Consider the following 24,319-nt stretch of genomic DNA (forward strand, 5'->3'; position numbering starts at 1 on the left):
GATGTCAAAAGGGACACATTATTGCACTGTTCGAAAAAAAAAAAAAAAAGTTTGTGCATTGAACCAGTGTGTTAAAAGTGGGATTTTAACATGCAGGGAGTCTACATATTGTTTAAGTCATAGGTCTTCAACAATTAAGAAATTAACAAAAATCCTTTCTTCACTTTTCTCCCACAAATTTAAATTTCTTTAAACACACATTAATATGAATCCAACATATTTCTTCCTGTAGACAATAGGATCTATCGCTGCTGAGCCAATCGCGAGGCTGCATATTACACGCTGACTCTGTCAGGCTCCCCGCAATTGGCTAAGAGCACATTGTTTAGGTTTAAGGCAGCTGCACGGCCACCCTACTGTTATACATGTTTGAAATAATAGAAACAAAAAAAGAATATTCAAAACTGTATTATCTGAAAAGCTTAATATTGAATGAAAAATGATAATAATGTATATTTATAAATGGCACTAGGTCGAGTTTAATATAGAACACATATAGAAGGTAGGGGGTCTCTCAGTTTAGGGGTCCTTGGCCTAAAAAATGTCGAAGACCCCTGGTTTAAGTGAAGTGGAGGAATGAATGACATGTGCAACTGTGACCCTCCAGAGGGAGCCAGAGAATAACAAATTCACCTTAAAATGTGACTTCTCCACTGCCTCCGTGGAATTCTCCAGTTTAATATCTTACGGAAATAATAAGGCCTGTGACTTCAAATATGCTGCTGTCATATACATAGCCGTAAGAGCCTAATGGGCAAGTGGTGTGAAATTAAGTCAATTACTTTTCGTTGGATAAAAAAAAATTATTTGGAGGTTTTTGCTATGAGCAGCATTTGTGGAAAGTAGGCAATCCATCCAAGTCACAGAGGCCAAGTAGCAACATATAAAACAATAAACCGCATTAGTCCCAAATGGCTGGTAATAAAATGAATTTATTGCCAATCTTGCTGGATCTCCAGTCAGATTGTCAGCAGTGTTATTCATCCTGTCCCTGAAGTGTTAAAATATGCATCTAAAGGGGGAGATATATTAATTGAGTGGCACACCACATGTGCAGCAACCTTCCGTAGTGTTACTGGGGTATGTGGTATTCTCAAATAACCCAAGAAAGAGCCAAATTTCCTATAAACCAGTAAATTGGGGCCGCTACATTGGCATTTTCTTGAAATGGTTTACAACTGTAATTTCAGGCAGCGTGTTGCAGTTCGACACCAACTTCAACGAAGATTATTTCAGAGTTTTATAGAATTCCTCCTCATGGTCATTTAGATAATCTCAGTTAGGAGGCATCGCTCACTGGCGGAGCTTCTAATAAACGCCTCTAATAAATTGGATGAATTGTCTAAATGACAGTATTAATGGACGGCAAAGACACGGGATCCTAAAATAACAGGGTGTTCAGTGGAATAAAAGAATAAAAAAAAGCCACAAAATGCAAGGCCAGGAACCCCGAGGCAGTCATGTTTCCACAAGGCGTCTTAAAATGCATTCTGCGACTATGATGTACTGTGACTTTGTTACAGCTATCTGGATCAGCGTAAACAGCAGATAGCTGGTTGGCACATTCGTTAATACGCACGTCATGAACCGAGCCAACAAAGCGGGAGTGGGGAGCTGAAGGCCGAAGGATCACGTAAGTGAGGAAGGACTAGGCTACCACATTCGCTGCGTAACATACTCTGAGCCAACGAAATGTCCAACCAAAGCGTTTAAGAAATGTAAGATCAGATGATCACGCAGCAATGGACACACAGTCCTGAAACTACAAACTCACAGGTCATAAAATATCACCGACGATATTTAACCACAGCTGGCTGGCTTGCTGGTGTGCTGCAGAATTTCTGTTTTGTTTGCCTTTACTCTTAAGGCTAATGATGAAGTGACTCGAGCTGTTCCTTCTTCAAAATATGTCTAAACTGACCTCATTGACCATAATTGCACTGGGTCCTGAGTGACCTTTTAACCTCAGCAAATACCATCAGAATGAGATAGTGCTGCCGCGTTGGAAAGGATTTGCGAAGGAGTTTAGCCGTGTTGTGGGGAAGCACAGGAAAAGAGGAGAAGATTTCCCACCTACGCATGATGAAAATCCAATCCGGTGATCACCAAGTTCATTTTTTTTTTTTTTTTCTTGCAGGAGTTCCTTCTGTTGGTAAGACCAAGTTGTAAAGTGTCCACAAAGAGCGCTCAATCAATCAACGGGAGCGGCCTAATGTGACAAGTTAGGACAGTTCACCTCTGACCTGTTTGGACTGAAACAGCTCTTAAATCCTACAGGGTGGATGGCTCCAGGCCACAGGTGTAGCTGCTCCGCACGTGACAGAATGGAAAACATTATGGAGATGTCAGTGGAAGCCAACAGCCTGCAGGTAAGGAGATTTCTCAACTACCAGCCTCTTATTGTCAACGCTATGTTCATTTTAAGCACTGGCTATCGGTCACTTTAGATAACCACTGTCATTTTGCTGTATAAAAAAAAAACAAACAAACAAAAAAACGTACACGGCACTCGCTAACAGGCTAGCAGGCCTTTCACATTTTGACTAGCACATTAGCTAACTCCAATTAGTGCAACTCCACTTTGAGACACTACAAACAAAAACACCATTTAGGTTTATTTTGGTGTTGGAAAGTCATTCACATTAGTTTATTACCTCATTGTATATTTAAACAACTTATAATACCAAGTAAGTCAACCATTAAAGTTTTGTATTTTTTCTATGAAAAGCCACTTACAGTGCGTGTCTCTCTTTAGAGAAAGGCTCTCTCTCTATTCGTACTTCCTGTCTATGTTTGAAAGATTTTTACAGATGGGTTTGTTCACATGCCATTCAAATCCTAATTCGTTTAACATGTTAGCCCTAAAAACAACACTGAAAATAGATTTTTTTGTCCTGTTTTGACAGCCTTTTTTGGATTAATGGAGCAATAAAAAGAGCCACAACCTCCCCTTTAATAACCTTTGACTCTCATATCAGTAAGATGAAACAGTTTTTTTTTTTTTTTTCTCAAATCGGGCTCGTGCCAATGTCTACATCCTTTTGTAAATGTACGCAAAGTTTCTTTGGTGTACAAGTATGCGAGTTCAGACACCTTTGTATAACAATAAAATAAATTAATAAATAAATGTAAATAATCAATTGGGGAACTGCATTTCACTTTAGGGAGGTCCTGTTTTTGTGCATGCAGGTTCCCTGACATGACTTACTTGCTCTTAATTGAACTTAACCATAATTATTTCCAGTTGTGATTTCTTGCCTGTAGAAACCTACTGCCTAGTACAGCTACTCCTGCTATGACACATTAAAATGATGATGTTAAAAAGGCCAGCAGACATTAAACATAACTGCCCTGACATATCTACCACCGTGTGGGCGTTCATTTATACCTACAGCGTTCATACCTTGAGGCACAGGGATTATTAGGGAGGAATTTACAACATATGCAAGCCTCAGTGATGAATATTCCCTTTATATTTTAGTTTAATAGGTAACATAATGTTTTTGACATATCTGAAGCTGTTATACTATATTTGGAAAAGCTAACCAGTACCTGGATGACTGAGAACCTTAACTGAAAAGTCAGAAGACTGACATTAATTGTTTAGATTTGTACAATTCATCCCAGTTCTGAACGGCTGATGCAGTGACCCATCTGAAGTGGCTCCAAGGACGAGCTTTCCCCCATCCATCTTTTTTCCATCTTTTTCAGTAGGTGTACTGCATTTTATTGTGATTTTCAGCATTTTAAACCTGTAAGTATGCACAAGTGTGCTTTGTGAGCTGGCATGACTTATTCACCAAAGCGAAGAGAAAGAGAGGAACATCTGTTGGATTCTGAGAAGCCACGCCTTTCAAAAAAAAAAAAAAAAAAAAAAAAAAATGGGCCTTTTCATGTTGTTCATATTTTCCTTCTCCGTTTTACTGAATATGAGGCACGCTCCAGTAATCTTGACTCACGGGCGAGTAATAGTTCAGAGCCTCTTGTTACACATACAGCTGTCCGTACATCGGATTGTTGGACCACAGCTTGTTTCTTATAGAGCAGGAATTAAGCACATAGGTATAAGTTAGTCATAGTAATAGTAAAGTTAGTTAATCTTTTTAAACAAACTGTCTTTGTCTCAACCATTTCCAGTCAAAAACGGAAAACTTCATTGCCTGTAATAGGACTTTATATTAAATTATAAAACTAATGTCATATGACAATGTGTGCCTTTGTATCTGTGTGCAATTATTGATAAAGAGAGCTGTAGAATGTTAATGAAGCATAGTTGTTGTTTGGCTTTGAAGGATTGCCCGTGGATCAGTCTGGGAACCCTTCAGCTAAAGAGGGATGACTTAACCTCTGTTGGCAATGGTCTGTATTTCCGGGCTTACACTGCAGCCAGCGGATATCTGGATAACAGATATCCAGTATTTATCCTGTTCCATGTGCTGGACTTTTTGTTACTATTTGATTAGTAGCTTTGGACACGAGAACGTACTTACATTTAAGAAGTGACACCTGTGGCCAGACGGTTTACATTCAATTAGACGTTAAAAACCACTTGCCTGCAGGTAGGGTTAGACAGGACATTCTGCCCCTTTTTGCTCCCAGTATGAACTGTGTACCAGTATGCAACCAAACCAAATCCACCTGTACTACGAATGGAAGCATTTAAACCAGACAACTGGAGATTGTCCGTGTCGGATGTGTCCTCGCCAGTGGAAATACTTGATTTAGGTGTAGGGTGGGTGGCCACTGGGTAGAGGGAGGACATGACGCACATCGCTACACAAACTAGCTCCCTGTGTGAATTCTCCATACTACTGTATTACCTGCTACATTCACACATGAACATGGCATTACATGGACTTTGGGCCACAGGACATGCGTAGAAACGTCCAAGATTTTTACTTGTCTGCCAGTAAAGATACCTTGCTAATGAGGCTTTGTTGGAAAGCCAAAGTAATGCCTTACAAAGTTACATTGCTTTGTGCAAAGGAAAATTCCTCTTGTCAACCCTCGAGAGATTTCCCGTAAGGCCCCTGCAGAGGACTTTCAGACCGTTTGGACGAACATGAAACAGCGGTCATGTGGCTGTAAAGCTGCACACGTCCCTGACAGTTCAATGCTGAGCTTTCGGAAAACGGAAAGAACTCGAACCCAAGAGTTCCACTATGTAAGTAATGAACAATTAAGTGACTATTCTCCAAAAGAGAAGCCTCACCACATTATTACGAGTTTCTATTTATAAGCATCCCTAATAACTCCCATCTGCATCACAATCGATTCACAGCAGTGACGGCAAAGCAGCGGCTCGAAATACGGCCTGGAAAAAAAGATGACGGTAGGAACTGAGTTGGATCTCACTATTTGGTATTCGATAGCGCACGGGGTTGCGTGTTTGCTGACTTGCAGATGGACCGTGGCGGCGATCGGCTCGGCTCAAGTCACCGCTGGGTCACCTTTAATGGAAAACTCCATTACACGGACATGTTAGGATTTAAGAGACAGACACTGAAATGATAGCATAGCTCTCATACCACCGTCTGCGGCGAGTTATGACAGAAAGAAAGATGTAGTGATCGCGCTGAATGCAAAGAGGAAAAAGTTGACAGAAAGATGGATGTGATTTCATCCCATGGTTACTGCTGGCTTAAAAATCCGTTTGGGGTCGCCATTTCTTTGCAGGAGGAATGATTCCTGTTTAAAAGTGAGCATAACTGTTGGTGTTGTTGGATGGCAATTACGCAGCTTTATTGAAATTATATAATTCAGCTGCCGTTTTATGGGTGTATTGGCTAAGAGATTGTTTAGCGGGACACTGGCTCCCAACCACAGGAAAATGGGAAAAGTCTCTGCAGTGGAAAACTCTTCTAAGGAGTTCTTTCATAGATGTCAAAACTTCTAACATCCGGAACACAAGCACTGACAACTTCAATTCAAGTCGTATGTTTTTTTTTACATAGTACTTAGAGTGGCTATGCAGAGTTGTTTTTTAAATGTGACTGAATTAACTTTTAAGCCTATAATTTGCTCCATGCATTTAGTGGAACTTTGAATAATTAACGCTAAACTACATGTGGCACGTCTGCGTAAAGGCATGAAATGTTCGCGGTTACGGCCTTCAGTGTGAAATCGGTGCCGCGGTTCCCCTTGATACGGCTCCATTCGCTCACACGGTGAAGTGAAAGGGCTTTGTGGCAGCACAGGGAGGTTGAAAGTGCTTCTGTGAAAAGACCAGGGACACTGACTTTTACAGATGTGGAACAACAATACGGGGCCAGTTTGAAGGTTCAGGTTTGAGGGCTCAGGAAATGCGGTTCTTTTTGTGCTGAGTGAGCTCTGTGTCAGCTCAAGGTTTTCCATGTTGGTTGAGGAGCGGGGGCTGCACAGGCCACCCTTGCTGACGGTTTTCCATCGTGGTGAGTCCTCAGACGCACGCGGCATCCAAAGAGTCTGTCATCTCTGTTTATGGAGACGCTGAAACACCATCTTCTCTTTTACCACAATTTGGTTAATTGACAAAGCAGATATAAACTGGGTTTTAAGTTCTAATTGCTGTGAAAATGTTGGCCTATCTGGGAAGACAGAACGATTTGGTACAAAGAGCGTTTTATGGTCCCATTCATCTATTGTGAAAACTCGGCCGACAAACGTGACAGTGGCTGTGATGAACGTCTTCCTTTGTCCTCTCCAAAGCATCTTTGTCACAGGGATGAAAAGCCTTTTAGCTTTGACTTGCGATCCCGATTTAGCAGCCAGTGCTTGTCGTTTTAATTTAGGACAAGAGTTTTGGCTTCTATTATATAAAAATCCATCTTTACTTTAGCAGCACAAAAGTCAATATTTAGGACAGCACATTTTGCTCTGTTGATAATTGGTCTCTTTCAACAATCTTTGCTAAGTTGCCAGCCACAGGAATTTATACCACAATGAGTTCAGATACTCTCTTAACTGCCTGGTCTTTTTTTTTTTTTTTTTTTATTTCTCAACGCCAGCTCGATCACAGTGTATGACCTTGCTGGTGTTTGGTTCATTGCAATGTTAACTCGTTTTTGCTTCCTTTTCCAGCTGTCTTTGGAAATCTCACTGACACGTACTCGTGAAGGAAAGGTGGTTTCTGCTGTCAGTGGACGCGGCTGCTGGATGCATTAGCTTTACAAGCCTGTCACGTTGCATTTGTCATTCTCTGGTAAGCCACCTCTACGCTAACGCTGGGGCTACATGCATTTATGCAACCGTTTCTCAGCTTTATTTTGAGAGAAACAAGGACATTTTTCACATGCTTGGTCAGTTTGCTGCTTTAAGGTGTGTCTCGTTTACCATTTTCTGTGCAAGTTCTTTGTTTTTTAGTTTAGTACCAATTAGAGTAAAGAAGATCTGGATTGCCCCGTGGTCAAAAGAGCCTCCGTCTTTTTTAGGTCGCCATTTAGAAACTCAGATATTTAAGTTAAAAAAAATATTATCAAGACACTGTATCTTGTGTATCTTGTTTTTCTTGCATGCATATCTTGAGGGACAAGTAATGTCAACACATTAAGTGATGGGTAGGAGTATTAATGACTGAAACTTGCTTTAAAAATGACGTAAGAGAAAATGGCCTTAGTTACTGTTTGACTTTACATATTGAGTGATTTACAGGAAAGCAAGCAAGAACTGTTAAAATGGGAGTAGGTTCTCAGTGGGGATAATTACGTTTAGACTTAGACAGACTTTAATAATCCACAAGGGAAATTGCTTGGTTGCAGTAGCTTAGTTGCACATAAAAAAAAAAACACATCTTAAAAACCACAAGTAAAAAGAAAGATAAAATAACATAAGATTAAAATAAAAAATGTGTCAGTATTTACATTTGATCGCTTTGTAAATGCACAGCACCAATAGTAGTATTAAATAAAAACGTTACAGTTCTAACAATGATTTCTAAAACCTGCACCTCCTGGATGCGAGTCCAGTTTATGTGTGCGTGTCATTAAGCAGTACGCTCTAAAAAGTGTATTTGTGTAGTATGAAGTTGAAGTATTGTAATGTTTTGCATGAGTCTCACTGAGTTTTGTGCTTTAGTCATGGCAGTGGACTTTTGTGGATTACATCAACTTGAAATTACACTTTGTTCATTAACCTACTATTCTTATTCAAATCTAAGTGTGTTAGGTAAGTTTCTTTGGGTTTCGTTTTTGTGCGTCTGACGTCAGGATGTTTTTTCAGATTTTTTCAGAAACGGAATTAGCCCCTTTTGGCCAAATGTCTTTTTCCTAGATGTTTTTTTTTTGTCCTGAAAGTCGTAAATAAATCAGTATTTGGTTTAAAGGAAGTTCTCCCTCATTAGATTAATATACTGAACGTTGTCTTCAGACACTACGGTTGCTCCTGAAAGGAAAAGAAATGGTAATGTGCCATGTTATGGAAGCACATGGAGCATGTGAATTGATGTTGGATGTTGGACCTTTATGTGGGCCAGCACAGTGGTTCTGTGGTTAATAGTGATGCCTCCCAGCATAAGGTCGGGCCAGCTTGGGCCTCTCTGCGTGCCGTTTGTTCTTCCTGCGTCTAAGTACGGGGTACTCCGATTTCCTTCCACCCCCAAAAACATATGTGGTAGGTTGATTGGTGATTCTAAATTGACCGTAAGTGTGAATGGTTGTTTGTCTCTGTGTTGGCCCTGCGATGGACTCGTGACCTGTCCAGGGTGAACCCCGCCTCTTGCCCGATGACTGTAAATGACTTTTAAAGCTACCTCTCCTGAAACCGTACTATTAGGTTGTTAAGCAACAGTATTTTACAAATAATTGAGTTGAAAAATTAAAAACTTCTAAGTGGATGTACCTTAAATTTAAGTTGTATCAATGTAAACCGTTAATTTCAAAGCACTCAAATTATTAACTGTATCTGACTCAAATCAGTTGTGTCAATTTAACTTACAAAATTGTGTTGAAAAAAACTTAATCAAACTGTGTGTTACCAGTTGGAGTATTTTTTTTTTTTTTTTTTAAGTTGGTCCAACAGTTTTCTGTTTTCAGTGTAGTACATGCTACTAGTAAGTTCCACTGGGTCAAAATGTCTTGCTGGAGTATTTTTATTGGCTGGCAGAGCTGCTCTCAAATGGCAGGAGCAGGCTAAGGGTGACCCAAAAGCCCCCAATAACAGCCAACTGACCTGTGTGTGCACTTATTGTGCAACTAATGAGATGTTAACTCTATTATATAAATATAAGTGCAAGAGCATGAGCACAGTAGTACCCAGCATCGCATCAGTAGTAGGGATCAGTGCTTCTCTACTTGAAAGCCTCTTGCTGTCAGAAAACAAGCTCGTATACAGATTTCCTGTCGTATCCATGTGAACTCTTCATTAAAAACAACATTATTATTGAGTTATTAATGAAGGATTTTTTTTAAAATCTCATTAAATCTGCCAGTGACAGTTGACAAGTCTTAGAATAAACTATGGTAATCCAGGCAAATGAACATTTGAAACTGAAATTTCAATAAATGTATTCTATATTAGCCTACGTGTTATACCAAGAGACACAAAAAGAGAGACACACGCTGTACATATTTTATTGCAACTTAATTGTGACATAAGTTTTAATACATTATATTACAAATATCTTATGTACAAACGCAATGTGTTGGATCTATTGACATCAACAAACCACTAAATTTATACAGTAAATACAGTGCTTGATTCATACAAGCAAATTGGTGAATACCTGTTCAAGCAATTCAAGATTTGAATTTCTTATTTTTATTTTATTTATTTTTTATAAAAAAAAAGGATATGGAAGAGAATGTAATGTTGGTAATGAGTAAATTTATGATATATGTTTTGATATTTTTTGATATTTTAAAAAAAAATCAACAGTTGCATCATAAAAAGACAACTAATCTGGCATGTTAAAAGAAAAAATATTTTGAATAGTACACGTCACTGTAATTGAGAAAACTGGCCGGAAAATATGAAAGCAAATGTAACTGTTTCTAAAAATTAAACATTTGAAAAATGTATTTAGAATGAAATTAAAAGATAGTCACTGGATACATTTCCTGTGTCAACCTCATTTGTTTGTTATATACTATATACGTATATATTGTAGGGTTCATATCTGAAAGCTACTTACTTACATCAGACGACAGCACGCCCACTGTTTCTATGTCTCAGACACATGGACATGGAACATATTTGTGTAACTGTCAGTGGGACCAGCGTTGTCCTGATGGTTTGATATTGCACTTACAGCATCATCTTTTCTCTTTAAAATCCGACTTGCCCTGGTTTCTCCCCATTCAGCAAAAATGACCTATAAAGATTTTAGTTTAGTGACAAACATATCACAGGATCCTTGGATGCCTAGTGGAAGGTGTTTGGGTTCGGACGGATCATCATGACGACTTTCTTTAACGAATATGCTCCTCCTCTGAACTCCGCCCAGTACACTCCGTCTTGGTAACGGCTGCGATAGTGTCCGCCTCTGTACCAAACGCCGTTCAGATTTGAATGGGCACAAGAGTTGTACCACCAGCCTCCCTTTTGGTAGTGGGCACAATTCCCTAGAGAGATTGGAAAATAAACAGAACAGTGATCAACACGGTGAAATCATTGGTTCTAAATTGCCAAAATGCGTCCAGTTTAACATATCTGAACTCTGAGTTGTGTACCTGTGTATGCGTCATGGTCTCTGTCCAGCGTTGTGAACTGTTTGCCGTTATGCCAGGTAAGGGAATCTCCGGCGTTGCCGTGGTAACGGCCCACCCTTAGCTTGTAGAAGTCAGCTTCAGGCTCCACCCTGAAGCTGGCGTACTCTGCAAACACCTTCCTGCCAGACCAGTCCTCCAGCGTGACCAGCAGCTTATAGTTTCCCTGGTTAGTCAGCCAGTAGATGTTCTCCAGGCCCAGCCAGTATTCACCGTCAATATTGCCAAAACCTTGCTGTGAAGTGCAGCGATAAGAAAAACATTATCAGTTTGATTAGGAAATCCTTTCTGAATGTTCTGTGAAAAGCTTTGAACAGTTGGTGTGTGTGTCTGGGGGATGATTCAGGGTCGCTGCTCCTGCTCTGGAGGTAATTATGAGTTTTAGCTCTTCTGTGGGTTTGTTTATTGTCAGGGAACATTATTACGAATGGGCCCTTTGAGTGAAGTTTATAGCTTGCACCAGATTTCCACTGTTTTTTGTTACGAAAAACACAAACTGGATGCTGTGATATGGCCTTGCTCTGGCTCTGATCATAATATAAGTTGGTTTGTGGTGTTTTGCATTATGGAAAACACCAGCTCCTTCTGATAAGTATGCAAAAGCTATTTGGATTCATTTATGTGGTTTAAAGGTCTTTGCGAAAGTCTCGGAAATGTTGTTGTTGTTTTCAAGCGCTAAAATTTAAACAGGACCTTGGTGAATTGTTGCCCTGCGAGCATGTGTTTATTGGTTAATTTCTTATCCCTATGGGAGGTTTTCCCCTTTAGAAGATAAAGCAAACGAGTTCCTCTGGGTAAATAAATGTCCTGCTTAGATTTTCGTCAGGATATGATGCAACATTCAGGAAATATGATTATGTTTTGCTAACACAACCAACTAATGTCACAACCAATGTGACATTAAAGTAAACTATCCACACAGTTTTATTTGGGTGTGAAGTCATTTCACATGGATGTTCCTGGAGTTAATGAGTCACGAGGCTATGTCCGTGGCAGCTTCTACACTAGACTACATTAGACACTTTGAAAGCTTAACAATTACCTATTCATTAGCTGTTCACATCTGGTTAGTGTCAAAACACCCTACACAAGCCACCGGCTCCCTTCCAAACTATGAGGTCCTTGATTTGGTGTGAGGTTGTCGCACCTTATATGTCTCCCAGTTTCTAAAGAAGTTGACAGAGCCGTCCACCCTCCTCTGGATCACGGTCCAACCACCTGGGTCGTGTCTCTGGTCGCACCACACCTGCATAAGTCGGTTTGCATTCTCTGGTTTTACCAGGTACATGCCACTGGCTGTGTGGCCGTCTTCCAGAGCCTGCAGACAATCCTTAAATGGACCTAAAGGGAAAGATTACAACAGGACACGTACAGCAAGTAAGTGAATTGGAATAGTGAGTCAAAAGTTGAGAATAGGAAGTAGAGAAAAAGCCGTAGTGACACAAAGAGTTACTATACTCTGACATAGGGAATCCCATTTTTCAGCAGAAACTCTTATTTTAACAGTAGAATTGACTTTGGCTGTTCCTCTCACAAGGGAAATGGCTACCACTGTGCAGCCAAAAGAAACACTGGCATGAGGGCAAAGGGAATCCTGACTACTGAATGATGAAAGCGCAGTAGAAGGTTTCAGTCATCAACATTACTTTACAACCCAGGATTATCATTTTACATTTTTCCCTCCTATTATTCAGTATTTATGTTACACAGACGCACGGTTTTCAGTGGAGACACATCTATTAAGGCCTCACATCCGGAGAGGATTTCCGAGACTGAATCAATTAAGCTTTTAAATTTGTGCCATAGACTCATACTTCATTTGCCAGGACTTCTTCCAGATTTTTTTCAGTATTATTATAAACTGTGTAAAATAACTACACAGCTTAATATATGAAAATGCACTGCTTAATGGGAAAGAAACCTTACAGCAGCCTCTATGGGAAGAGCTGTACTCTGCATTAATATGTTCATGCCACTCACGTTTTGTCAATTTTGTGGCATTTCATGGAGCAAATCGCTGAAACCTAGGTTTTGCATGCCAACGTTATTCTATCATGAATTCCAAAACCTGGCACACATGGAAAAACACTAATGAGGCAGTTAGCTCACTTGTTACAATTTGCTGTAAATATATTTAAGTTCCCTAGATTTCACAGTTGTGTGGCTTGCCAACTGGCCCCTCATTACAAAGTGTTTGAATACAGTGAGGGCAAGTGGACAGAGAATACGGGGTCATGGAAGGAGGTTGAAGTGCAACAAGTTTGCAAGAAAAGTAAAAGTGGAGTCATATGAAGGCAACAGAGCATTTCTTATGACACATATGTTTTAGAGATTGCTTTGGGTTTCGTGAAATCGGTTTGGATATCTGTTTCATGGCTGACATTCAGTCATCCATTTACTCTCAGGAATGTCTCCACTGAACAGATACTAGAGTTGCCCTGCCCTGCCCTGCCCTGCCCTGCTCTGTTCTGCCTGATAAAGTCTGCAGCTTCGGTGGAACATATGACTGATTCCTGCCTGGTGCAAGTGGAACAAATGACATCACTGCCTTTGGGTATCTCTTTTTGTTTCTCCTTAGCCCCTCCCCTTTTCCTCTGACTCTATCGCTGTGTTTTCCCTCTTGTGTCTATCTCTTCCTTCCTCCACTCCTGAATAGTTAGTAGTGCTCTGTTCGTCTTCAGGGTTTATGTAACGTTTTAGGGTGTTAGTTGCTTGGCTGTGGGCAGGAAATTACTTGCCTCCTTTCAAACAATCCATACAAAGACTACTGTTCACATGCAGCCTAGTGAAAATGTCAAGCTAATTCTTTTTTCCACAATTTCTCTTTCCACAATTTTCCATCAAAGTGAAGCCTTCTAATGAAAGGGAACGACAACAGACTGCAACAGATCCCACAAAGTGCTTCTCACATCAGCTTTTAAATCTAATGTGTTCAAAACACAGGTGGGCTTGGTGCCAGACGCTCATTTAGGCACACATATTTACCCGCTAACACGCTTTGTGTTTTTTTTTTTGAGGGGGGGGCTTAGCAGTTAGCAATTAGATATGCATCTCAAAAGGAGAGAAGACAACAGCATTTCTGTTCTCACTACAGTCCCTTTTCTCTGGGAATGTGTGGGGCATATTTAAATTATCTATGCCTGGAAGAATGGGTGCTTGGTGTAGTCTCATGTTTAAAGATTAAGCAGCTCAGACACACAATCTTTTGTATTAAAACCGGCATGTTTAGTAAGAACCCATCAAAAACAAGTGTATTAACACTCACCGGAGGGTTTGTTGGTGGTGGATGGACTGTGTGTACCGGTGGGCATCGTTGGAAGAACAGGTGGTAGAGACTTTTGGTCGCTCTGGATCTCATTGCTGATCGGGTTGTTGATGCGTGGAAGGACGGGTGGCTGGTAGGGCTTGTTGAGGGGCGGTGATGGAGGTGGCTGAGGCTGAGGTTGAGGCTGAGGCTGAGACCGCGGCTGGGGTACAGGGACGTGGCGTGGAGGAGGTCGACTCTGGCACTGCTCCTCCAGCAGGACAATGAGAGCTGACTGGTTGGTTGCTAAGGAAGCCAAGTGTTGATATTTGTGCTCTAGGTCTTTGTATCGGCTTGTGAGCTGCTGCATCTCAGAGGTTTGGTTCAGGATCTTGTTCTCCATCTGTGCCAATTCCAGGGCATTGTCTCTCTTCCTGATGATCTCATGAAGCAGCTGCATGTACAGCTGCGTGACTCTGGAGTTCATGTTCCGGCTCTCCTTCCTCAGAAGCTTTACCTCGTTGACAATACCTCCATCCACCTCTACCAGCTGCTGCAGGGTCTCTATCTGCCTCTTCTGTTTCTGTAGCTCCACATTTAGCAGCTCTAACTCTTGTTTATTGACTCGATTCTCCAGCATGGCCTCTGGGTCCTTGGAGTTGACGCAGATGGCTCCGGTCACTTTTTGTTGAGGAACAATGAAAGTGTAGGAGCATTTGTCCTGCTGTGGGTCAGCCGGGGCACGTTTGCTCCTTCCAGCGTAGAGAAACTCTCTCTCTGGACCATCCTCGCTGCTCTCAAATTCTTGGGTCCTGTCCTTGCCATGGCTGCTGTCCGAAGGACTCCCGCGCGTCTGCTGGACGCCACAGGCTAGTCCATAAACTAAAAGGAGCCCCAGCAAGACCATTGGAGGGGACTCCATGAGTTAGTGTCCAACTCACCAAAGCCTGAACACAATGGGTAAGAAAGTGGAAACATTATTATATTTTAGTGAAAAATGTCAGAACTGGCTCACTTTTATAGAAGTAAAACAGCAGACTGTTTCATTTACTATTCCAATTGAAATCCCTCAGGATTGGGCTGTATCCTCATTCTGAATTAATGAATACTCTCCTTATTGAGACCAGAACAGGGCTGTCCATCAGTATTCACTGCTCCTATCCTTCGTTAATGGGAAAGAACACAGACACAGAGGGCCTGTGAATACACATCTCAGCATTATCAGGCCTGGAGGCCATTACAGCTCCCTGAAATCTGGGCTACAGGCAAAGATTAGATCTAAAAGGAAACCATGCTTTTGCCCTGCTGGGCATCACAGTGGCTGCTGCGACTCTCTGTATTCAAGTCTGATATATAAAGCCGAAATCTCGTAGTCGCCCCACAGTTCACATCACTGCTGGTAAACGCACACACTTCTCGGTTGCTTTTTTAAGCGTAAATCGTTGAATACATCGTGTCTTGATCCCTGTAGTTTTAAATCAGTTCAAAACTACTGGGTGCTGTTTGAAAGTTGCTAATCCCCTTCACTGCCTCTAAGAAAAATATTTCTTTTGTCTAATGATGCGCTGGTCTCTACATCGCTGGTGGGAGAGTGTGTTTAGCTTAGTTTGCTGTATTGGCACTGATTCTATTTGGGCGGCTGCCATCGCTTGTCCTCCACCGGCAGAAACACTTCTGTGTGTTTCCTTTTGCAGGCCAGGACATCTTTGCTTATGGAAAATTTGAGACACTAGCAGATGATGCTATGCAAGGATGTGTTTGATGAATATTGATCATGTTGCATCAGCCCTGTCTACAGCTCCCGCTAAAAATAAGGAACAAAGAATTCAGACACTGAAAGGCTGTTAATGATAATCTGTTACTGCACTGAATAGGTCTGTCTCTACATTTAGACCAAGTACGCTCTATTTGTTATAAATTATAACCTTGTTCAGATTAACGCATAACACATAACTTTTCTAAAGTGTTCAGGATAGTAAAATACTTAAATACCCTAGAATTAACTTTTTTCTTTCTATTAGAAAAATAAATGCTGGCGTTCTTTTCCCCCAAGATGTGGTATTGTGGTATTATTAGAAGCAGAGGAGATGCCACTGACTCCTCACGGAGAATGTAGCTCCTGTGTAAGGATAACAAGGCCTTGAACTCCTGGGGCACCTTAATTGAAAGCTGCTGCATATTGGATTACAGAGGGGTCCTGTGTAACACCTCACCAGAGTCAGAAGGGCCGTGTCTAATCATAAACTATTAAAGAGAGCCCTATGTTGGCTGCATAAGAGCTGCGTAATGGTCGTCAGTCCTACAGGCGCTTCGCTCACACATTCGCTATATCTTATCTCTGCGTGAAAGATAATCTACACTATAATGTTGAGCACAAAATTGGGAAGAGAGCAGAAATGTTTTTGTCTCGTTAATCCGGGCGTGCAGCCAGCACATTAGGTTGGAGACGTGGAGAAGAGAAATGCAGCGCTCTCAAAGAACATGACCCCTAGCACTTTCGACTAGTCTGGTTTTATCTGTCTAGAATCCAACGTATAAACACTTTTTCATGCCACAAAGAAGACGGATAGAAAATTCATATGAACGATCTTCTGCACACTCCACTCTTGAATACCTTTATAATTACAATAACAAATTACAATAACAGTTTACCTCAGAAAAATACTGCCAATAAATAAAAACATACTGAGAATTGCAGTTCCTGTTTTAAATTTGCCATGAAACTGTCAGCACAGTATGAAGTCTTCCACAGTTCTAATCCTGCTAACAAAGCTGGGGTGTTGTCACGCCTCCTCTCCAAAAAGTGATTGATGCTAAGATCGTGTCATCATAGGTTGTTTTTTTTACACTGTGCAAAGCATTATTGATCTTAAAGACGTATAGATCATGCCCCAAAGGATTCACTAATAATATCTTACAAGTGAGTCCATGCCTAGACAATGAAGTAGTCTGAAACCTGTCCCTAGTAATGTGCTGATGACTGTATTTGGCCAGTGGCTCCTGCGGTTTCTCCCCATGGAACATGAGCTCTGTCTCTGAGAGATGCCGTGTGATTTGGCCCCTGCTGCGGAGGAGTCCCATTTTGGACGTCGTTAGCCTGGAATCTCCTGCTCTAGGCTTCACTACACTTCAAAGCTGAGGGGGAAATGTTTGCAGCTTGTGATGAAATGTTTGTAACGGCATGTGGTGTGTGCATGTCTGTGAGTGTTTTTCCGTTAATGTGTGTTTTCAAATAACAACACTGGCTGCGCTCATTCTCCCAGGGACCGGAGAGAGTCCCATCTGCCCCAGCCGAGACAGCCTGTTATTAACCCATCCACAGTCTGCCAGAGGGAACAACAGAGGGCCTTCGCCTCCTTCGCCGCTGTTAACAGCCCCGGTGGCTCATTATTGTCCTGAAATCAGTTCCCTTGAACAAGCTGCCATTGACCGGCTAATAGCGGCGATGATTAGCTGGTGTTGAGAAGTGTCATATGTCCCCTCTGGGCCTAAAGGCAACCGACTGCGGTAGTATGATTAACAGCTCCTCTAATTCCTTTGTGTCTGCGTCAAAACAAAATGTTTTGTTAATCCCATGTTTACATGCCTCCTTCCTCTGGTTTTTACTCGGTGTTACATTAAGTGCTCACGCTGTCTCTGACCAGCACGGCGCTCCAGCCTCTTTGGTCATGCTCAGCACATATTAATTAGAAGGTGGGCAGCCTTCCTCAGACTGGCTGATGTCTCTCACCCCCAGCCCCTCTCATTTCACCGTAAGCATGGCATTCCTCACATTCTTCGTCACCTCATTAGACCGAACTGCCATACTCACATGGAGAGTCATTGGCAGTGGCAGACAGGGAGAGCTAGACCCTGCAGACGGAGGACCACTATCTCCCTCATCCCCGCTGCACCTACAAGACGTATTGTTACATCTACTGACCTCGTTCCCAGTGTCCCACTTTCTGTGTGAATGCTTCGCAATCGCATCATCATTATCCGCAAACAGGAGATCACAACACAACCGAACAGCACTTCGTTTGTCGGCAGCCAAAGAGACACTTTGCGGGGTGGCTTTGTGCTGCATGTTCAAATTAGCGCCAGTTCTGCTGAGAACTGGCAGAGTCTCCTGCATGACACCCAATATGTGTTGGATCGAGGTCAAATTCAATTTGCTCATGGTAATCTGCACTATTACTTTACCTCGAGGGTAACCTCATTCTTTCCTGGAGCATGTAATCCTGCTGTAAGAGTGTAACATGACATGTGTAACATGATTAACCTCAGCACTTGCTCAGTTTGAGGATGAAGGACGGCGTTTGTTTTAACCATTCATGAAGCAGCAGAATTTCTGTTCAAATTTAGGTTTTTGTCCCGGGCGCAGCGCTCTCCTATAGCTCGCTTGTGATCTCAGACATGGAGGCAGGGGGTCTTGGGAATTGTTTCGATAAGTTCCAGCGTTTTACCTCAAAGCCCCCTTATCCAAACACTACCCTGGCAACAGAAACAAAGACGGGATTCAGCTGCCCGCTTCCCTGTCCTCCTGATTCCCGGGGAGCATCCTGAAGCTGCAGTCTGCTTGAGATAGCAAGGTTATCTATTTATTTAGAATTTACTCAAGAAGTTTCTTTTTACATGATAGAAAATAAATCCTCTTTTCAGCGCGTGCCATAATAAAGTCCCTACTGCATATGACATTGAACACACTGCCTTTATCCTAAGCAAAGAAGCACTTCACTCACAGCTCACTCTCCAGCATCCCCCTGTGCTGAGGTAACCGCGCATGGATAAATCTATCATAATCAGTCCAGGTAGTCTTCGTAAAGTAGAATTATCCTTTGGCACCAAACCGTGAGTGGGATAGCAGATGCTGAAGGATGACGGCTGATTTTAATTTCAGCATTTTGAGAGTGAACAGCCCAAGTCTGACCTTAATCACTTCAACAAGATGACACTAAATGCTCAACCGTTGTGTTTGAAATGTCACTGGCTTGATTGATTCTGAGCTCTCTGAAACCTTTTGTCACGCTAACAAAGGTCACTGCCTGCCCTGTAAGATCACTTGTTAAACCTGGATTAATAAGTAATATAAACATGCGCAGAATCATGTTAACATATGAATAGATCAGATGCATTTATAAATAAGACAAGGATAATGCTTACGAGATAACTTCACAGTGCTGATGAGGCTCCCTCAGTTGCCTTGCCCTCCTGCCAGAGCTGTTTGAAGTTTCTCTTGGTGGAAAGTCATCCCAAGTGTGAAAGCTGCACCCCCGTGTCCTCCACTCCCCCCTTTCTGCACTCTGCCCGTCTAGTTACTCGCTCTTTGTCACCTCAGTCCATTCCAGCAGTGTAGAGGCTGTGACGTTTTAAAGCCTATTATTAAAACACTGTCATGCAACCCAACAGAAGCCCAACTTGCAAGAAACTCCACAGTCAACAAAGAGCAGATTGTTTCCAAATCCACTTGAAAAAGTTGGAGCACTTTCAAGAGACAAGTGGTAACTTCAGCTGGATGGTGGAGTTAGTTTCCTGATGATCGGTGAGAGTCCGGGGCAGGTTGTGTACTGCCTGTGGCCCGTTAGGAGAAGACTGTCACTTTCCTGTGGGCTGAATCCATCACTTCTGCCTCACAGCTCTAAGAGGCCGTCTCTCTCAACTGCACCTCTCTCTCCCTCTCTCTCTCTCCCTCCCTCTCTCTCTCTCTCTCTCTCTCCCCTTCTCTCCTTGGTGCTTTTAAAAAAGATGAAAAATCCTCTAGCAGTGTTTCGGTAGGCAGAGCCTCCCCCTCTCCCTTAACATGAACACATTCTTGTTTAAAGCAGCAGCCTTCTTTCCCCACCCCTCCTCCCCATGGCACAAAAGAAATCCACAAGCATGCACAACACAAGCAACACACACACACACACACACACACACACACACACACACACACACACACATACACACACTACTCCAATTTCCAACCCCCTGCCCCCTGGTTTACCACCAACACTATTTCTGGCGCGCCTGTCATGGTTCTTCTGGTGGCGGACAGCAATGACGTTACACCGATTGGATCCTAATTGGGCGTGAATGAGCAGTTGTCCTGAGAGAGGGAGCGGAAAAAGAGTGACACATAGGAAGTAGGTCCAGGTGTTTGACTGAAACCAGGTCTGGGTGAGCGGCTGCTGACCCTTGTTTTATGGCCTGGAGGTGAGATGTCTGAAACGGCCTGGATCTCTGCAGTGTGTGTCCTGCGACGGGATAATTGTGCTCTTACTTAAAAAGTGGATATTTAATATCCATGTGTTTTAGTGGACACAAAAGGATATGAAACACGTCCTGTCACACATCACTGTGTGGACAGTGCTGCCAATGACTCGTTGTCTTCCTGTTTTCAGTGAGAGTCAGGTTTTTGCTTCACCACTAATGCTTTACTTTGGTTTCCTGCCTCTACTAACATTGTGTAGCGTTCAATAAGTCACCACTTAGTGCAAAGAATGCTTCATTACAGAGGGATTGCTCATTTCTACACATATTAAAACGATCCGATCAGGTATTTGCCTATGGTTACAGCTCAGTGTGCAGTAGTACTAGTTAATCAGTGACTGCTGGTCTTCAGCAAACAAAAATTAGACATAATTGCTGAGTCTAAAAATAGTTGGTGTACCATGCTTCAGTCTGTTATACAGCATGTTAAAGGATTCTGCAAACATTTACTTCAGGGTTTTATTGTGGCTTTGTGTTTAATAAAATTTCAAGTTCCTTTTTTACAATGCAGAGGATGTGTGATTCTCCCTCCTGGTGTATTGCATTGAATTTGTTACAGATGGTGATGAACTTTTATGTGTTGTTAACTGTAACTCCTAAAAGTGTTAGGGTTCGTATAAACCAGGAAAAGAATGGGGAAGGAATTAATGAAGCTTCAGCTACACGACTAGGAGTCATTAAGTAAGAGTTGCTTCCATTCGTTGCTAGTCATGCAGCTATAGGATACATTTTGTTCTTAACTGTGTGCAACTCGTGCTTGTTGCTTGTATTCTCTCTACTATCAGCATTTTCCATCGTATTGTGTTCCATAGGGTTCCCTTTAAGCCTGCAGATTTCAATAATGGCTTCAGTGCATGTCTGAAATCCAGTCGGTTGCCCTCTCCAGTCTGCGTTCATGTGTTTTTTATCATAAAACAGTCATACTTCAGCTTTGTGGAAATATTTCCGTGCACTATTGCGCATCTAGTGCGGATGGAAACGCTATTTGAAAAAGCGTTTAACCTTCAGGGCGTCATTTGGTGACATGTAACTGAAAAAATAATCCGCTAGAAGCAGCTTACTGTCATTTTTGAGAATTAAAATAAATACGCTGCAAAAATCTCCACCGTCAGCATTGTCCTTTAAAATATACATAAGGGACCGTCTCAGTTCAACAGATTCATGTAAGATTTCTTTGTGCAGCTCATGTAGTATTTAATGTCAAACAGCTGTTGACTCCTTCCGCTGTCAATTAAGTTTCTTCCTCGAGTGAATTGAACTGTCTAAATATTTCCCCTGAAGACAGTGAGAATGAACAACTGGCTTTATGGGACAAAGTTCCTGGCAAAAGCCACTGGACCGGCAAGAAAAGGACAAATTCATTTAGTAACTTCCAAGATTACGTCAAACTGAAGAACCGGCCACTATCGGACAAACTGATCCTTTTCAGGGGAATTTTGATCAAAGAAAATGTGATTTATTCCCAGCTCTCGTGTGTCATGAGTTACACTCAACTGTTAATCATTTGTTTATACTCTCCTACTCCTCCTCTTTCCTGCTCCTTGAATGACAGCTGCAGCTGACTTTTTGCCCACCGGGTGAACGACAGCACTTTTTTTGTGTTGAATGACTCACTAAGTCTCATCCAAAAATCACGGTGTCAGCGTAGTGATTAGCTCTCTTTCCATCTGTAATCCAGAGCAGATGGAGGAACACTGCTTCATAAAAGTGTCAGGGGAAAATGTTAGTCCCATATTGAAACGGTAACCGATCAATGCATTTTAAAGCTGCTAGCGCCGCATGGGAAAGCTCGTGGAAAGTGGCTTCATGTTGGAAATGTTTCACAGATGGGCTCCTGTGTTGGTGAATGAATGAGCACGTCGAGAAGGCGGTTTGGTCGCTTAACAGGACATTTGAGTTTAGTAGCAGGAAGGCTTCTGTTATGAGGACAATTTGTGACCAGATGAATTAATACATACAAGTAAATAACTCCTTAATAATGGGATTTAATTTGGTTCTTTTTGATTTAATCTAAAACAGAGTTCAGTTATTGTGAAGTAAATTCAGATTCATTGTCACATAACATCTATGAAACTAGTGAATTGTGATCATGTATGTCAATGCATGCCCATGCATGGTCCTCCGCATCACATCAAACTGCATTTCATCATCCAGCTCATGATCTGCCCCGATGCTGAATGTTGATCACGACAGCTGCAGTCCCATACAAGTTTTATAGTTCCTCAAGAATGACAGATATACGGCACAGATTTTCTTTTTCTTTTTCCATGAGCTGATGTTTCTTTAACTGCGAGCTCCCTTGAGAACTGGGAACAGGAAAAGCATGACATCATTGTTTTTTTTTTGTTTTTTTTTTTGTTGAGGCAGTGGGATGAATGAAGTCTTCATAGCGCACCTTGCCCACAACATAGCATGATGCAGCACAAATTCAGACTTAAGTATGAAGAACGTTAACAGATATACAGTTAGATTAGTAGAAATCTGCACTAAAAGCTACCAGGAAAAAAAAATCACTTTCTTTACACCAGCCTTTTTGCAGTGATTTAGTTAGACACATTTATAAAAAAAGAAAAAAAAGTGCCATATGAGCTAAATGTAGGTTAAAATAACAAAGACGTTGGAACTCTTCTGACACGGGGCCCCTCTGCACAAGACAATAATAATACAAGGACTCGCCTAATTGTTCTTTAGAGACGCAAAATTCCACAATAAATTTGGAAAGAATTACTCCATTGCAGGGGGAATAATACACGGCTAAGTTTATGTGGACAGGTAGGGAAGGCATGCAGCTACTAGAAGAAGTAAACTTCAGAAAGTAGTCGACTTGCATACAATTCCCCTAAAAGTTGCATTTAATGATGAGCACTGATGGATGCCATATTTGACTTCAAGAGGATAAACAACAGTTTAGATCACAAATACACAAGCCAATGGACTGTGACTCATTTTAAAATAAATATATTTTGATAGGCCACTTCATGGCTAATTTGAAAAAAAGTAATAAAGAACCAGTAAACTCAACAAGAAACAAGTTAAAGTAAAGCTACTTAGTTCAATACTAACAGAAGTAAATGTAGTTGTTAGCTTCCAGCTGGGGACGGGGTTGGGTGGCGACTTAACACGAGGCCCAGGAAACTCAATATACACCGTTACTACCAATGGTGTGAGCATGACCATCATGGCGACAGAGCAATAAACTATGCTAAATATCCTCGCAGGGTGTCAGTGTTACACAATCAAACAACACAATGCACTAATTACAGCATCTGCCACAGTGGGAGGCCGGTTTCACAATTCGTGTTTGGAATTCTGCGTTCGTCTTGTCGTGACTCAACGTTAAATTGTTAAAGTTTTCGGCACGTTGTCCTCATTTAACAGTTAAGGTAAACCAAATCGCCACAGCGTGACGCTCACTGTCGGGCCTGATAAATGGGCAAATCAAATAATGTGCTGACAGAATGCATTTTCTAGACAAACACAAACAAAAATATCCAAACACCAACATTTCCAATGAAATAGCTACTAAACAAAAGCATAACAGAGTAGTCAAGTGTGCGCGTCCAGTTCTTTTTCTTCTCTTTTTGTTATGTGTGTTCCATAATATGCCACTTATAGTGCTCATAACTGGGATCAGATGTAATGAGGTTGTGTCACGTCTGTCAGTGTGTGTACCTAGAATGAGTGCGTCCATAGTGATCTTTGTTTAAACACGGGTATGTACAGGCCAGCATGTCTCCCTGTCTGTCAGCCATGATGGATGGTTCTCCGCTGACCTGTATCGACCTTGTCACCCCTGGCCTACTGCTGCTTGTTTTTGGTAATCTGTACATGATTGACAAGCTTAATACAACTGTGAATTCGTTTTTGTAAACAGTCTCTTTCGCCCTGGCTTTTCTGACCGTGTTATAGAGCAGATGGTGCTCTACCAACAGGATCAAAAAAGAAATATTCAATATTTTTCTCTGTGATGTGGCATGGAAAGAGTTTGCTTAATTATTCCATGGCCTTTCTGCACGGGCCTCACTGTGGCTAGACCTACAAGGGCCATTCTGTTGGGAGGAAAATTTAGAGTTTTATGATCTGAGCGGAAAGAATGGGACTGGCTCAGGATTTTGTCAGGCTCACCCCAACTGTTGCAGAAAACCACCAAACGAGACCAGTAAAT

At 41.7% G+C, this 24,319-nt stretch overlaps 1 protein-coding gene and 1 long non-coding RNA gene across 2 annotated transcripts; one reads left to right on the top strand and one right to left on the bottom strand.

Moving 5' to 3' along the window:
- The first annotated feature begins 1,597 nt into the window (after positions 1–1,597).
- On the top strand, positions 1,598–7,250 carry LOC125012502. Its single transcript, XR_007113287.1, has 3 exons — positions 1,598–2,152; positions 2,278–2,369; positions 7,060–7,250. It is a non-coding gene; the product is annotated as an uncharacterized LOC125012502 (long non-coding RNA).
- A 2,279-nt stretch (positions 7,251–9,529) lies between these two features.
- On the bottom strand, positions 9,530–19,574 carry angptl2b (angiopoietin-like 2b). Its single transcript, XM_047592668.1, has 5 exons — positions 19,066–19,574; positions 13,945–14,870; positions 11,827–12,020; positions 10,644–10,914; positions 9,530–10,535 (listed from the first exon to the last, which is right to left on the bottom strand). Exons 2-5 carry the CDS (start codon positions 14,843–14,845, stop codon positions 10,336–10,338), a joined length of 1,566 nt encoding a protein of 521 aa, XP_047448624.1. The 5' UTR covers positions 14,846–14,870; positions 19,066–19,574; the 3' UTR covers positions 9,530–10,335.
- Positions 19,575–24,319: the final 4,745 nt, after the last annotated feature.

The sequence above is a fragment of the Mugil cephalus genome, chromosome 8 (genome assembly GCF_022458985.1).
Source record: "Mugil cephalus isolate CIBA_MC_2020 chromosome 8, CIBA_Mcephalus_1.1, whole genome shotgun sequence".
Classification (NCBI taxonomy): Eukaryota; Metazoa; Chordata; class Actinopteri; order Mugiliformes; family Mugilidae; genus Mugil; species Mugil cephalus.